This window comes from Microtus ochrogaster, unplaced genomic scaffold, assembly GCF_000317375.1.
Source record: "Microtus ochrogaster isolate Prairie Vole_2 unplaced genomic scaffold, MicOch1.0 UNK27, whole genome shotgun sequence".
Classification (NCBI taxonomy): domain Eukaryota; kingdom Metazoa; phylum Chordata; class Mammalia; order Rodentia; family Cricetidae; genus Microtus; species Microtus ochrogaster.
In genome coordinates this window covers 339,622-355,407 of record NW_004949125.1, presented here as the reverse complement: position 1 = coordinate 355,407, position 15,786 = coordinate 339,622, and the positions used below count along the sequence as shown (strand labels likewise).

Sequence of the window (15,786 nt, the reverse complement as noted above, 5' to 3'; positions counted from 1 at the left end):
GGTAGGGGGGTGGGGCCCGGTGGGAAGGTTGGCTGCAAGCCTTGCATCTGATGGCTCTACCTCCCCCAGCGCGGGCATCGCCGTGGGATTCTATGGCAACGGGGAGACCAGCGATGGTGTTCATCGAGCCACTTACTCGCTCCGCCATGCCAACCGCACAGTGGCAGGGGTCCAGGACCGCGTGAGTGACTGGCTGGGGAGTGTCCTGTCTGCTCTAGAACCTTCTGTGTGCATGTGGGATGATCTGCTCTGTACCTGGCTCCGGCTCATATTGCTCCCCTCACAGGTGTGGGATACCGCTGCAGCCCTGAACCGCACAGCAGAGCCCAACCTACAGACCCTGGAGCGGCAGCTGGCCGGGCGACAGGAGCCACTGAGGGCCGTGCATCGGCTGCAGAGCCTTCTGGGGACACTGTTGGGCTACACTGCTGCCATCCCCTTTTGGAGGAACCCCGGCATATCACTGGAGGTGCTGGCTGAACAGGTGGACCTCTATGACTGGTACAGGTGAGCCAGGTGGGGTGGACCCTTCCGCCTAGGGCCCACTCCACCTGGGTAGAGCATCTCCCTCCTGGACCACTTTGTACCTAGTGCCTGAGGTTGCCAGCCATAGCAGGAATCCCTGTGGGAGGAGGTGGTGCTGTCTTTTTCAAGAACTGACTTCAAGTCAGACTTGGTGGTATATAATCCCAACACAGTAGAGGCTGAGGCAAAGGGGTTGGGAGCACCAGGCTAGCCTGGGCTAAATGGCAAGACCCTGACCCAAAAGACTAAGTCCTGGGCTATTTGCCCAGCCATTATCCATGCCTGGCCCACACCTGTGTGTGTCCACAGGTGGCTGGGGTACCTGGGCCTGCTGTTGCTTGATGTCATCATCTGCCTCCTGGTGCTGGTGGGCCTCATCCGCAGCTCCAAGGGTATCTTGGTTGGGTGAGTCAAAGGGGAAGATGGGCCCTTATGGGCCCACAGATGGAGTGATGGTGTGGGAGAACATAACCCTGTCTTCTGTCAGTGAGACCCACGAGGCTCTGGCCATGAGCATCTCCTAAAGGCAGCCTTCCTCCCAGAGATGCCATACTGCTGTGACCAGTGCCATGAGCCACTTGCCTGTGTATAGTCTTTAGCTGTGCCCCTGCGCAGGAGAGTCTGCACAGGGTTTACGTATAGCTACTCTGGTGGGGGACACCAGGCAACCTGACTGGGTCCCAGCTCAGCTCTGGGAGCTTCTTACCATGTCAGCCACTTTGAACAGCTGACCCATCGGGGCCAAACCCGTCTTTTCTGAAAGACAAAGATGTCAACTTGCCAATGGGGTGGCTGCGGGGTGATGTCACTGTCCCACCTGAGCAGCCGCCTTTCAGTTACTATGTGGGTCTGGCACTGTGGAGCCCCCATGACCCTCCAGCCTCTGCACCTCCATGCCTCCCAAGGATGAACAGATGAACCTGCCGGGGCTGAGGGTCAGGTGGTGATGCTGAAATGGGAAGCAGAGCCAGAGCCAGGGCCCTCTTCAGTGTGTGTGATGCAGCCAAGGCACTCTAAGAGAGGGGATGGCGGGGCTGAGGCCCTCAAGAGCAAGCAATGCGTGGACCCTGGGAAAAGATGTGCAGGCTGATAGGCAGGCCTGCGGCTGGGTGATGTGTGGAAGAGCAGGGAGCCCTGTGTGGCCGGAGCAGGCCTGAGGGAGGGAACAGCCAGCCATGCATAGGAATGGGCGTCATTGGCATACTCAGAGGGGTTGACGCGATCAAGGGCTCATGTAGACAGGATGTATGAGACCTAGGGTACCGCAGGGTCTTCCTACCCAAGCCTAGGTTGCTGTCACTTGTCCCTAGCCATGCATTCACAGGGTGAGTCTCATCCCTGCTGGGAGGAGCGTTTGTGCAGGTCCTGGGCCTTGAGTGACTGAGACCAGGTCACGGGAAGACTCAACTGTCTTGTGTGGGTCAAATGGACCACCCAGGCTTACAGGGCCTGGCATTTTGTGCTGCAGCTGTGTGTGTGGCATGTCCCCTATCCCCTATTCCCAGCCTGACGGGCCTTCTTTGCCCCAAGGGTCTGCTTGCTGGGTGTCTTGGCCCTGGTCATCAGCTGGGGTGCACTGGGCTTGGAGCTGGCCGTGTCTGTGGTGAGTGGCAGGGGACCAGGAATCCCCATCTAATGGGCTTTGGTTGGGAGGAAAAAGCCATACTTCTGTCCCCTGTCATCTTGCCCTGGTTCACACAGACCCATGCTCCTTATATCCCACTCTGCCTCTCTGGACTAAGGGGAGACCCTGGGGGGTGAGGGACAAAATCTCCCTGAGAACTCTGGGTGGTCATGGCTTGCTAATGAGGCCCATCTTGGTCACCTGCCCTTTCATGCCTCACCCATTTCAGGGCTCCAGCGACTTCTGCATAGACCCTGACACCTTTGTGACCAAGATGGTGGAAGAGCACTCAGTGCTGAGTGGGGGTGAGTCTGTGACCATGTGTGGGACTGGACAAGGCTGAGGCGTCCCTACCCGTACAAGCCATTGACGTTAGGCAGGTATGGTACAGGCCAGGAAGCTGGTGTCCCAGGCTGCTTCCAAGTGGGCAGCCAGGGGGATAGACACCTGCTTGGGAGCTTGCAATTCTAGTGGATGCCTGAGGCGGAGCCCCAGCCATGTTTGTGAGGCCGCTAATTGGGAACAGAGAGTGGGAAGCCAGGAGGCTGCGGCACAGCTGGGAGTGTAGGCTTTCTTGTGGTGGAGGAGAGAGAGTAACAAGACACGTGATAAGCCCTGTAAAGGCCTTCTGAGCTTGGGCATGGCACATGCCCTGAATCCCCTTACTCAGCAGGCTGGAGTAGTAGGAGCTTGAGTTGCTGGCCAACCTGGGTGAAACTGTTTCAAAAACACAAAAATACAAACAAAAGCTTCCCAAGGCTGCTGACTGACATGTAGGGCAAAGGAAGGGGAAGCTGTCAGAGAGCCACAGGCCGGAGGCAATGGAGGCTTGAAAAGGTGGAAGTGGACAGGGATGCTCCTCAAGGTGGGACCAACAGGACTTCCTGATATGTTGGATACAGGAAGAGATTGAGGAGCCATCCCTGGCCTTACAGCCCCTGCGTGCCTAGAAACCGAATGAAACAAAGAACCTAAGGCTGGGGGTGGGTGCTGGCATAGAGACCCCACTCTGCCCACTATCACTGCTTCAGAGCAGGAAAACCCACCCCTGAGTATCCTGCACCCTTCAGGGGCCCACTCTTGAGGACAGGATCTTGGCTCAGCCACAGTCTTCCTGGAGGTCACTGCTCAACCTTACACACAAGCACAAGCATTCATACACATGTATGTAAATTCATGTACATGCAAGTATGCGCACGCACAAGGATACAAACATGCATCATTTGCAAGCATTGGCGCATGTAGGCACCCAGACGCAGGCAGGCCCACTTGAGGACAATGCATGAACTTGCATGCAGACACAGACAGGACTGTCCTCAGCACCTCCTCCCTCTTTTCACAGACATTTTGCAATACTACTTGGCTTGCTCGCCCCGTGCCACCAACCCCTTCCAACAGGTGAGAGCCAGACTGGTCCTGGGTAGCCAAGGCCAGAGACACAGGGTGCGGGAAGAGGTGGAAAGGGCCATGAGCTTGTCCTCTAAGCCCACATAGCTGAAGCTACTGGCTCCTTAGGCTCTGTGCAAACTCACATTGGAGGATGCTAATCTTTCGCCCCATCCTTGTAGTGACCTATTTAATGTGGATCCTTGAGGTGCCTTTCGTTCTTTGGGGTTCCCTCAGCAACCCTGCAGGACAGAGGCTAGCTGACTAGCAAATGTAGACAGGTATGGGAGGAGCCCTGGGAGCACCTCTGTAAAATGCCACCTGTTCAGAGGTCTCGGTGGTGGCATTTGAAGAGTTTGGCAGCCCCAACTAGCCATACCCTGTACCCACTACTTGTTCCCCCAGTGGGGTGAGGGTACCCTTTGCATCCTGAAGACACACCTCCATTGACGGTGCTTTACTTTGCTCTCTGGAGTGGGCGCAGGGTTTTGTTACCACCTCAGGGGTGTGTATCATCCCCTGTGTGGGCACCTTCAGGGAGAAGGGGTGACCTGTAGCCTACAGGGTGGAGTCAGGCATAACTGGCCTACGTGGGGCCTTGGAGATCACTGGGGTGGGAGGACGGGGTGGGAGAGCAGCAGACAGCTGCTGGATTCCACACTTCTCCGTGGAGCAGAAGCTGTCGGGAAGCCACAAAGCTCTGGTGGAAATGCAGGATGTCGTGGCCGAGCTGCTGAGGAGTGTCCCGAAGGAGCACCCAGCCACCAAGGTGAGGGGCTGTGGGCAACGGTGGCCCTGACGAACAGAAACTTGAGGGTCTTGATTGTTCCCCTTCTGTTCCCGTAGCCTTTAACCCTCCTTCCTTTACCTCCCACCCCCTTTTTCTGGGCATTGCTCATGGGTTTATAAAATATCTGGGAGGCTGAGGTGGCTCAGAATGTAAGGGTCTCTACCACCAAACATGGCAACCTCAGTCCAATCCCTGAGACCCACATGGTGGAAGGAAGTGACTCCTACAAGCTGTCATCTGACCTCACTGTGGCATCTTGTGTACACACACGCGCGTACACACACACACAAAATAAAATGTTTTTGTTCTTTATAACTAAAAAGTAATACAAGCTTGGCGTAGTGACACGCCTGTGATCATAGGACTCAGGAGGCTGAGGCGAGATCTTGAATGCTAGGCTAACCTGGGCTACACGGCCAAACCCTGTCTCAAAAATGCAAGGCCTGGCTGGGTGTGGTGGCACATACCTGACTTCCAGTACTAGGAAGGTAGAGTCTGGAGGATCAGTTCAAACTCCTCCTCTGCTCCGTAGGAAGTGAGAGTCCTGCCTGAACTGCAGTGAGCCCACAGGTCTCTAGGTAAGCTGGAGGGAGGGCTTAGTGACCAAGAACTTGGCAGGCACACGCAAGGAATTCCTAGGTTCCATCCCAGCACTGCAAAAAGGAAATGAGAAAAAGATCTCTCTCCAAACTGTGACTTTCTAGGGGTTTGGGTTAGGCGTTTAGCCCACAATTTGGGGACCCAGTCCGTCATACCAGGTTCTGTGTTCCCGATACAAGCTCCAATCTGTTAATAATGTTCCACAGCCAGGTGAGGTGACACTTTCCTTTCGTCAGCATTCAAGAGGCAGCCTGCATGTACTTCTGGGATGCCGGGGTTGCAGCCTTGTCTACCACAACCAGCCTAAAATCTGACTTTTGTAAAATTTATTTTTAATTCCATTTTATGTAATGGGTGTTTTGCCTGCATAAGTGTCTGGTACTTGTGTAGACCAGAGAAGGACATCAGATCCCCGGGAACTGGAGTCACAGACAGTTGTGAGCCACTGTGTAGGCGTTGAAACTCCAACCTGGGTCTTCTGAAAGAGCAGCCGATGCTCTTAACTGCTGAGCCATTCCTTCTGCCCCCTAACATATGTTTTAAGAGCAGAACGAGGCCCAGTCAGGGACACATAGTGAGTCAGGTTCTCCCACAACACTGAAGGAAATCCAGCTAGGTGTGGTAGCGCATACCCCTAACCCAGGCCTGAAGAGGTTGAGGCAGGAGGATTGTGAGTTTGAGGCCATCTTACAGTATGTAGCAAGACTCTTGACAAGAAAATTAATTTAAATTAAATCTATCTTAGCAGTGACTGTATTGGACAGGTATCTGTGGGTTCTCTGGTCCCTGTGTTTCCAAGGCACAGAACCCAGGCTTGCCATTTTTTTTCTGAAGACCCTCAGGTGCTGGCATGGAGTCGGGATTCAGGGGATGGGCTCTGTGGCTAGTTGTAAGATGGAAGGAGACTGGGGGCTCCATGGCTCATTTGGGTCTTCCCAGTTATCCTGACATCAAGTGTTGTGTCCACCCCAGGATCCCTTGCTCCGAGTCCAGGAGGTGCTAAACGGCACGGAGGTGAATCTCCAGCACCTCACCGCCCTGGTGGACTGCCGGAGCTTGCACCTGGTGAGGCCGCTGGGCATCCGGGGGCAGGGCAGAGGGGAGCCACTAGAAAGAGGTTTATGGTCCCTGGGTTGATGGCGGGCCCTCTACACTACCTCGTGTAAGGAACATCCAGTGTGGCCTAGCAGGTTGATCTCACCACTTGTCCCCAATTCTCTCCCTGTCCTTGGCGTCATGTCCCATTCTTCCGGCTCAGGACTACGTGCAGGCACTGACAGGCTTCTGCTACGATGGTGTGGAGGGCCTCATCTACCTGGCCCTCTTCTCTTTCGTCACAGCCCTCATGTTCAGCTCCATCGTCTGCAGCGTTCCGCACACCTGGCAACAGAAGAGGTGAGGCTTTCCCTGGGGTCCTGGAATTTGGCCCTTCTGGACTCTTGGTCCTGTCTCCAGCGGTGAGAGACATACACTTCCTCAGCTCTTACTGCTTCCCAGGCCAGGCCTCTGAAGCATGTTGGGGGCTGCCTGCTGTTCCAGGAGCCTGTGCTAATGATTTGAGTAGTGATGGCAGCAGAAATTCCCATTCAGAGCCAGGCTCTCCCGCCCCCTTGTGTTCACTTTATGCCCTACTCCGTGAAGACTACATCAGACTGTGTCTTCTGTGGTCCCAGGGACAGATGTGCACAGCTGTGGGTGGTGAGGACTTGGCTCCTGTAGGAGGATGTTCAGGTGGCCATATCCTGCTGGGGATCCAGATGGGGCCCTTGTGTCCTTATCTTTGGAGCCAGGAGTCCTCACGGCTCCTGCCTCGGTCTCCTCAGCCTGGGAGAGTCAGGCTTCCTAGCCCTTTCAGCTCCTTCTCCTGGGGCCACGATGCTGTTTCTGGTCCAACTGAGATGGCAAGTATGTCGGCTCAGGTTTGTCCCCTGTGCCTGTGCTGTTATTCTGCTCCCTTTCCCTCTAAGTGTGATGGAGATAGTGGTGATGAAGCAGGTGATGATGGCTGGGAGAAGTGGCGCATGCCTTTAGTCCCAGCACTCGGGAAGCAAAGGCAGGTGGATCTCTGTGAGTTCGAAGCCAGCCTGGTCTACAGAGAGAATCAGTTCCAAGAGGGTATGATGATGGTGGGGATGATGAGGATGGGTGGTTTGTGGTGGCAATGAAAATGGCCGTGATGTTTGAGGTGGTGCTGGGAATGGTGGTGTTAGAATCATGGTGATGTGATTCTGTTGCTCATGATAATAAAGGTGGTTACGATAATGGCGGTAATGATTCCGAAGATGACAGCAGTGACAGTGGCAATGGTGGCATTCATGACAGTGGTACCGGTTGTGGTGTTGATAACAGCCTGATGCTGGTGGTGGTGATAATGAAGATGGTGATGGTTGTAATGGTGGCAGTGATGGTGATTTTGGTGGGGATGGTGGCAGTACTGATGGTGCTGATGATGGGAATGGCTGATATTAGCGGGGATGATGGTGACCATCGTGATTCTAGCGATGGTTGCAGTTGTGATGTAGTTCTGGTGATGGGGGTGTTGGGGGGAGTGGTAGAAGTCACAGTGACAGTGAGTTGTGGTAGCTGTGGTTGTGATGGTAGCAATGGTGGTGATGATGGCGGTGGTGATTCTGGTGACAACAGAGATGGTGGTGGCGATGGTGATGGTGCTGAGGATTTGCTGGCGGCTCTAGCAGTAGTGACGGTAGTTGATGGTGGTGCTGATGGCAGTGGTAACGTATGAGGAGACTGCAGGAGAGTAGCCACGAGCCCTGGACCTTCATGCTTGTTCAGGCCCTGACTCTACTCTTGCTTGCTGTGTGACTGAACAGGTCACCATATTGCTGTTGTCAAAGTGAGCTCTAAGAGGTCACATGTTGTGGAGCCCGAGTGATGGATCAGGGTGAAGAGTGTACACTGCTCTCCCATGGTACCCAAGTTTAGTTCCCAGCACATACGCTGGGCAGCTAACAATTGTTTGAAGTCCAGCTCCAAGAGAGCCAGTGCCCTCTTCTGTTCTCCACAGGCACCTGCACTCAGGTGCACAAACCCTCTTCTCATACAAGTACACAAAATTAAAAATAAAATAGGGGCTGGAGAGGTGGCTCAGCGGTTAAGAGCACTGACTGCTCTTCCAGAGGATCTGACACCCTCACACAGACATACATGCAGGCAAAACACCAATGCACATAAAATAAATAATTAAAAAGAAAAAAATTAGGGGTGGTGGCACAATTTAATCTCAGCATTTGGGAGGAGAGGTAGGAAAATTTCTGTGAGTTCAAGGCCAGCCTGGTCTACAAAGGGAGTTTCAGGACAACCAGGGTTATACAGAAAAGCTTTGACTCTAAAAAAATAAAAAATAATTCTCTCTCTCTCCTTTTTTTTTGGGGGGGGGGTTGGTTGTTTTTAGTTTTGGTTTTTCGAGTGTGTGCCATCACACCCAGCTAATAATTCTTGTTTTAAAGAACACTTATCGAGGGCCAGGTGAGAGCTATGCGTGAGGTCCTGCAGGGCTCAGCCATGGTCACACCAGACACTCACACTGTCCCACCTCTGAGTGCTTCCCACATGGTGACCTCGCCTTGCAGTCCATGTGGGATAGGAGCACAGGGCTGCTGCAGAACAACCGAAGTCTGTCCCACAGCCAGTAACGGAGCAGAGGGTGGGAAGCCAGAAGGGAGCAGGGCAGGTTACCTCAGGCCTCCCAAGGTTGAGAACAAGCCCCACAAAGCCAAAAGAGGACCCCATAGCTCAGGGAACGCTGCATCTCAGAGGACAGATTGAGCAGCCCGCGGCCCTGCCACACATCAGCACCCCAGAGTAAGCACACTGAGCCTGTGCCGCTGTCCCTCCCTTCAGAGGCCCAGATGAGGACGGAGAAGAGGACAATGCTCCGGGGCCACGGCAGGCACACGACAGCCTTTACCGAGTGCACATGCCCAGTTTGTACAGCTGCGGTAGCAGCTACGGCAGTGAGGCCAGCATCCCAGCCGCCGCCCACACCGTCAGCAATGCACCAGTCACCGAGTACATGTGAGTTGTGACGGCTGGGAACAGGCAGAGATAGGGCTGGGGATGGTGTGCATATGCAACTGGGGAGCCTGCGGACTATTGGGCTGTCAGAGGGGATGGGGAGGCGGGGTGCAGGGCCTGTACAGCTGCAGGAAAAGGGGTGGGGGGCACTCTCACCAAGGCTGGGCAGCCAGGGCTTCAGGTGGAATGGCCATGGGGTGGCCACAGGGCCAGGTGGAGGGTGTGTGCCTTTGTGGTAGGCAGGTAACCTGGTGGGAGATGGGTTCTGACTGCCAGGGAAGCCAGCGTTCATGGAGGACTGTTCTGAGCTTGACACTATACAAAGTTAGCATGGGCAGAGCTGGCCAGGCATAGGACCTGTCTGGCTCTAAGGTGGTCACACTTGTAATCCCATCACTCAGTTGGTAAGGGCAGGAAGATCGGGAATTCAAGGTTATCCTTGGCTACATAGCAAGTTCGAGGCCAGCCTGGGCTACACGAGACCCTATCTAAAACAAAATAAAACAATAAAAAGATGGGCCATTTCCCCCAGAGTAAGGACCATATGGCCCATGACCATTCACGTGCTCTCTCTCCCCTTCCACTCAGGAGCCAGAATGCCAATTTCCAGAATCCCCGCTGTGAGAACACCCCCCTCATTGGGCGCGAGTCCCCACCGCCCTCAGTAAGTCTCAGGGCAGGAGGGTGGGTAGGGAGATTCTCTGGCTTGAGGGCTCTACAGTCTGTCGCCATGGTACCCTGGTGTTGTCTCTCACAGGCTGCCTGGGCTCTTGAGAAAGCTGTGGGCCTGTAATACCCGGGCCTGTAATACCAGGGCCTCAAACAAATCGGACTGGGTGGGTCCTCCAGCTCTTTGCACTCTTGAGGGGCCTGGGGGTTAGCGTGGGTAATCTTGGGGTCCTGCTACCTAGCAGTCAGCCCGTGGTTCTTTCTTGAGATAAGCAGGTGGCCAGCAGGGCCCCAGTACTCTCTTCCCATCTTTACCCTGGGCTTCCCAAAGCCTCGGTAAGGCAGCTCCATCATTAGAGCCCTGTTTCTTCCCTCCTTCCGTCCTCCACCCACCCCTCCATCCCTTCCTCCATCTCTCCTCCCTTCTCTTTCCTTTCTTCCATTTGTCTCTTCCCTCCCTCCGTCCCTCCCTCCCTCTCCCTAAGCATCCACCCAGGTCTCAGCCCCAGGCTGTTCTAACCCAGGCCTGATCTCTTCTAAGCCCCAGGAGTGAGCTGTAGACAAAAGAATCAGGGTGGATTTGGTGTCAAAGAGTAGGTGCTGTTGGAAATGTGGGGGCCCCTGGGGCTCCCCTGAGGACTGGGCTGTGAGGACAGGCTCTAAGAGGCTGAAGGCCACCTTGTTTTAGGAACACCTGCAGTGTGTCTTCCACAACACCACAATGTTCCCTAGCACAGGGCTGAGCCAGGGTGCCAAGGACGTGGACCAGGAACTGTCAGGTCTCTGTGTCACACTCGACTGCCCTCACCCTTGCCCTCTGGTCTTGTGGTCCACTTGGGGCCGGCCACGCCTGGCGTTGAGGACACCCCTCTCTCTCTCTTTCTCCTGCATCCCTCCCACCCTGGGCCCTCCTAGCGCTACCTGGCTGCCCTGGACTCTGGCAGCCATGCAGGCTGGCAGTTTAAACCCATGGACAGCGCCCGAACACTGTGGTAGCTGTACCCTCAAAGAGTGACAGGTACTGACCCGCCCAGCCCTCCACCCCGCACGGCTGCCCGCCTGTACCTCCATGCCTTGCACCCTCTGCTCACCACTGTCCCCCATCCACTGTTTGGGGGACCGGAGGCTTCTAAAGTGGTCCTGAGCCCACTGCTATTACAGTGAACCCCATTCCAGGCTTGACTCTACTGTCATCAGCTGCAGGAGGCCCAGCCCATCTTGTCACTTCTACCCAGACCCTCTGTGCATCTGACCTTGGATGCAGAGCTGGGTCCCTGGGTATGTGGTCCTGCATGCTGGCCCATGCACACAGGTATACAGGTGTGCTCACATGGGTATGGACCCCTGTCCCTGTCCCAATGCCTGCTTGGGCTCCTCCAGGTCTCTGGGCTGCCATCTTCCGTCCCATCCCACCAGTGTCCCATCCCAACCTCCTGTCCCTTGTCACTGCTGCATGTCCATGGAATGACATGGCTCTGGGGCCCCTGCTGCTCCTACTGCTGCTCCACGGCCGCTGCCCGCGACCTTAACCTAGAATGTTTCAAGGAAGCACTCAAGTCCCCAGGAGCATTGTCCCTCTCATCTGGGGACTGTGAAGCCAGCCTGTGCTCCTTAGGGTGGGTGGGAGTCAGCCTGCTCAGCCTTCTGAGCAGTGGTAACCTTTGTCCCTGATACAGGAATGCAAACCCTTTGCACACTGCCTGGCATTGGCACATCCTCTGTGTGCATGCGCACACACACACACACACACACACACACACACACACACACACCACACACAGATGCACTACCCAACCTTTACACCTGTGCTACTGTTAGGGTGGCCAAGATGTGCAGACTGTAATATGCAGAACCAGCCGTTCACCTCCATCTCAAAGCACACATCTGGAGGAGTTAGTGTCCCCATCTGAGGGGTGGGCAGAGTCACTCTAGCCTGACACTCCCTTTCCTGGGAGCAATGGAGTTGAATGGCTGGGGGCAGGGAGGCTTAAGCCTCCTGACTCCAGTGGACTCCCCAGCAGTAGGCTGTGGCCTAGCTTCATGCGGACCTGCCCTGGGAGACCTTGTCTTGACTCAGGGCAGAGCTCTAAAGCAGTGGCGTAGAGATGGGGTCTGTGTGGCCTTCAGGTTCTTGGCGTGTGTGATGCAATTAGGGCCTTTGAAGTAGCAAGTATCCAACTAGGGCTCTAGGAGTGGCTTAGTGACAATAAGGGACTGAATGTACTTAATTGGGAAAGGAAGCTTGCCTCTGTGGCCCAGCCTGGGTTATAGAGGCTAGCCTCCATCCTTCCCTAATCTGTACCCAGTCCTTGGTCCTGGCCCTGGGCCAGCAGCTCTTACCATAGGATTCTGCCAACCATGCCCTGCACTGCTGTGTTCTGCCCCCCAAGGGTCGGCTGTGGCTCACCCTACCAAGGCCCACATCAGTGAGGCTACTGGCTGCTCAGTCCTGCCCAGAAACCCAGCTGACCCTGCTTCCTCCCTCCCTCTCTCCTCTAGTACACCTCCAGCATGAGAGCCAAATACCTCGCCACGAGCCAGCCTCGCCCCGACTCCAGTGGCAGCGGGCACTAGACCGCACACCGGCCAGCCATCTGCCCCCACGTGCCAATTGCCCCACCCTTCCTATGCCAGCGCTGCTGCTTCTACCCTGCCGGACCCTCTGCAAGCTATACCAGACCAGCCCTAGGCACATCTGAAGCCCCGCCCCCACTGTCCCCACCCTGCAGGAGGCACGTAGGTGCCCAGCATGAGCTCTGGGCCAGCCTGAGAAGTGAGACTTGTGGGCACTCACCTGGACAGACACTGCCACCAGCAACCCGACCCCGCCTGCCTCCATCTCCCTCTGTCCTCTTGGGCTCTCTGAGCCCTGCTCTGTGCCAGGTGCTTCCACCCCCATGTTCCTTCCGCAGGTGGCCCTCCATGCTGTCCCCTACACTCCGGGAGCTCCCTCCCCTCCAGCTGCACCGAACCTTTCCTGGCATTGCCCTGGCCCCTGACCCCTCTGAAGATCGTTTCTCCATTCGTAGGCAGTGGAAGCCCCTGTGCCTGGTGCCCACCTGCTCGTCACTGAGTGGCCCCTTCACACACGCCCGTCTTTGTGACATCCAGCACCTGCCTTCTTTTTCCCACCCGACTTACTTGGCCCTTCCTGTCAGTTCTGAGCTGCCTCCAGGGTGGGGCTCTTCCTGCACCTTCTTCTCCCATGGTTCTCTCCCTCAGCGCCCAGCCAGCTCTCCCCAGACAGCAGGTGCCACACAGAGCCCAGGTCACTCCCTGGCCCCTCAGTGCTGGCCGCCTTCTTGGTGCCAAACCCTTTTTCCCATTCATCCCGAAGAGTGGCAGCTTCATCCGTTGGTTTTTGCACGGACCGCATTTATCATCTCCAGGGCAGTCTGGGGCACAGGAGAAGCAGGACACTGCCCACTCCCCTTCCCCCTCAGTTCCATTCTTGCCCAGGACAGCAGCGCCCTCTGGAGCCTTGAGGGCTGGACTTGAGATGGCTGTGAATGCGCCCCCAGCCTCAGGATGCCGTTGTTGGGATTAACCACTAACCTCACTCTCAGCTGCCACGGGCACTCCTGGCTGACCCTGAGCCAGCAAGCATGACCCTAAGTCTAGCCTGGAGCCAGGGCTAGAGTCGTCATTTCTTTGTGGGGTGCTGCCAGGGAGGGGCCAGACCCACAGGCAACTCAAGGGCCTTGAGACCCCTCCCCAGGCAGGTGCTGCCCCAGGAGGAGCATGTCCCAGGAACTGTGGACTGAAGCCCTTTGACCTCAGTCCCCACCCTGGAACACTGCTCCCCTAAGGTGCTTTTGGCTTTAGTGTGTGATGTTTGCTGTGCTTCCTGCTGTGAGGAGCCGGATCAGCTCTCAAATCAGGACCTGGAGCCTCTACCCTGGCCCAGCCAGCTAGTGGGAGCTCTGGCCTGTGGGGTGGGCAGCTATAGGGCTTGGAGCAAGCAGCATGTGTAAGGTAACCAAGGCTGGGGCCCCGTGGCAGGAGGTGGTTTACAGACCTGTGGTCCTCCGGGAACAAACCTGGCAGCTACAGATCCCAGAACCCCAGACTTCAGCTCTCCCCTGGGAGAGCTCTGCATTCCCTTCCTTCCAACAACCCCTTTCATTGTGCTGGTGTCTGGGACCAAAAGGAGTCGGCAGAGGACTCGCTGGGCCTAGGGTCCAAGTCTGGCCGTCTATAGCTCCTGAGCATGAGAAAACCTCAGTGGAGGGGACCCTGCCTTTGGCCCCAACTGGGCTGGCGCCAGGAATCTACAGGGCCAGGGAGGCCCAGCTGTGGCCAGTCTGCCCATTATAAGTGTGTTCCTGGCCTCAGGTTCTGAGGGAGGCATGGGGCATCCCCGCCTGGGTGCCTGGGTGTGCCCTGGGGCCTCTCAGAAGCACAAATGCTGCCCCCTGGCCGTGAGCTGGCCACAAGGTGAATGTATATAGCATGAGAGGCGGGCACTGCCCGGATGTGGCTGTGAACTTGTGCTGTCTTGGGAGTCCTGACCGTCGTGTGCGTGCGTGCCCCTATCCGTGACTCTTCACTCACCGAGGCTGAAGAAAGGAAACAAGGGGATTCCTACCCTGACCTCCATGGAGGAGACGGCTCCTGCCACTGTGGTTTTTGTTTTTGTTTTGTTTTCTGACTTTTGGGGTGCCCCTTGTCTCCTCAATCCCTCTAGTCCCTCCAGGGGGTGAACAGTCCAGTGCCAGTTGCCTGGGACTGGTCCCCGCTCACTTTTACCCCAGGGGATCCTACAGCTCTGGTGGGTAACAAGGAAGGCTGAGCCACCAAACCAGACCCAGGTCCCTAGCCAAGCCAGGAGGGATCTGGCTGGGACAGCAACGCTGATAGGACTGATGGTCACCATGCCCCACAAACATACTGACTTCTGTGAGTCAGAGCTTAAGTCGCAGATCTTGGCCTGGAATAAACTCCAAGCCCTCCCCTCAGTGCCCGCCTGCCCACCAACCCACCCTCTCTCACTATGCAATTCCTGGCCCCTTCCAAATGCCTGCCCTACCCAGGTCCCAGCTCTGCCCAGCCCAGAAGGTGGTTAGCTCCTGGGCTAACGGTGACCAGGGTCTCTTGTTTGTTTCGAATCAGAATGATGGTGTGCGATGCCCTTCCTCATCTATATGAGTTTGTGAGGTTTGCCTCCCAGTTACTGTCCCCCTGCCTGCATCTGCCCCCAGTGGACAATATCATCTGAATTGAGCCAGCCCCAAGTTACCCCCCAGCCTCTGTAGGACCATGGCTGTGTGTTACTGTTGCTGTGTTTTTGTTTTTTTTAAACCGGGTTTGGGGTTCGATTTTTATTTCTTTGGGGAACTTTATTTTTCTTGGCAAATAACTAAAGTTCTTGTCCATGTAATTTCTGTGATCTCTATTCAGCTTGGGTTTCATGTTTTAAAATAAACAATTTTAAGAAAAAACGGGTCTGACTTTCCTGAACTGCCTTGGAGGATCCAGAGCAATAGGCTGTACACAGGGTGCCTGCCTGCAGCTCAGGCTAGGGACACAGGGCTCCTGAGTGAGGTCTGTGGGGAACCAACCATATTCAGTAGGGCCAGGATTTCATGGGTAGAGACAGGAACTTACTGGCTGGGAGGGAGCCATAGAGAGTGGCACCATCTAACCTTCATTTCAGCTGAATTGCTATAGTTGCTAAATCAGGAAGGGATCGAGGAAAGATAGAAGCAGGAGATCAATCAGCTCCGTACTGGGATAGGGCTCCATTGAGAAGCTGGGGGTGCGGCTCAGTGGTAGAGCACCTGCCTAGAATCCCCCAGTGAGGGGCTGGGGTGTGGCTCAGTGGTAGAGCCCCTGCCTAGAATCCCCCAGTGAGGGGCTGGGGTGTGGCTCAGTGGTAGAGCACCTGCCTAGGATCCCCCAGTAAGGGGGTTATATGTGAAAAGCTGGAACAAGGTTCATGGAAAGCAAACACCCATGAAGGCACTGGTTCCCCCTCAGGAGTCATGATAGGTGTACTTCTCAGAAGTCCCCAATAGTCTGTATCCAAAATGCTCAGAGGTTCCAGTGGGGTTCATGTTTCTGTTGGGGAGGAGAGCAAGCAGTGACTCTGCTGGCACCTGCTGCTTGAGCCACACTCAAAAGCCAGCACACGAACAGCCCATGCACCTTGCACCTG

The 15,786-nt window shown here is 55.7% G+C and overlaps 1 protein-coding gene across 3 annotated transcripts in view; it reads left to right on the top strand.

The window, feature by feature from the left end:
• The window catches only part of Ttyh3 (tweety family member 3), a 28,163-nt gene extending 13,102 nt beyond the window's left edge, over nt 1-15,061 (top strand). Inside the window, exons 3-15 of one of the 3 annotated variants that reach the window (XM_013354076.2) lie at nt 70-181; nt 287-507; nt 835-930; nt 2,056-2,128; nt 2,379-2,454; nt 3,492-3,547; nt 4,212-4,304; nt 5,898-5,990; nt 6,184-6,320; nt 8,787-8,960; nt 9,549-9,624; nt 10,545-10,647; nt 12,129-12,205. In XM_013354076.2, the coding sequence (XP_013209530.1) occupies nt 70-181; nt 287-507; nt 835-930; nt 2,056-2,128; nt 2,379-2,454; nt 3,492-3,547; nt 4,212-4,304; nt 5,898-5,990; nt 6,184-6,320; nt 8,787-8,960; nt 9,549-9,624; nt 10,545-10,625 (1,288 nt within the window). In that variant the 3' untranslated portion in view covers nt 10,626-10,647; nt 12,129-12,205. Of the gene's footprint in view, nt 1-69; nt 182-286; nt 508-834; nt 931-2,055; nt 2,129-2,378; nt 2,455-3,491; nt 3,548-4,211; nt 4,305-5,897; nt 5,991-6,183; nt 6,321-8,786; nt 8,961-9,548; nt 9,625-10,544; nt 10,648-12,128 lie in introns of all 3 variants that reach the window. The other 2 variants (XM_005367984.2, XM_026789710.1) reach the window with 2 other exon arrangements.
• The last annotated feature ends 725 nt before the right edge of the window (nt 15,062-15,786 follow it).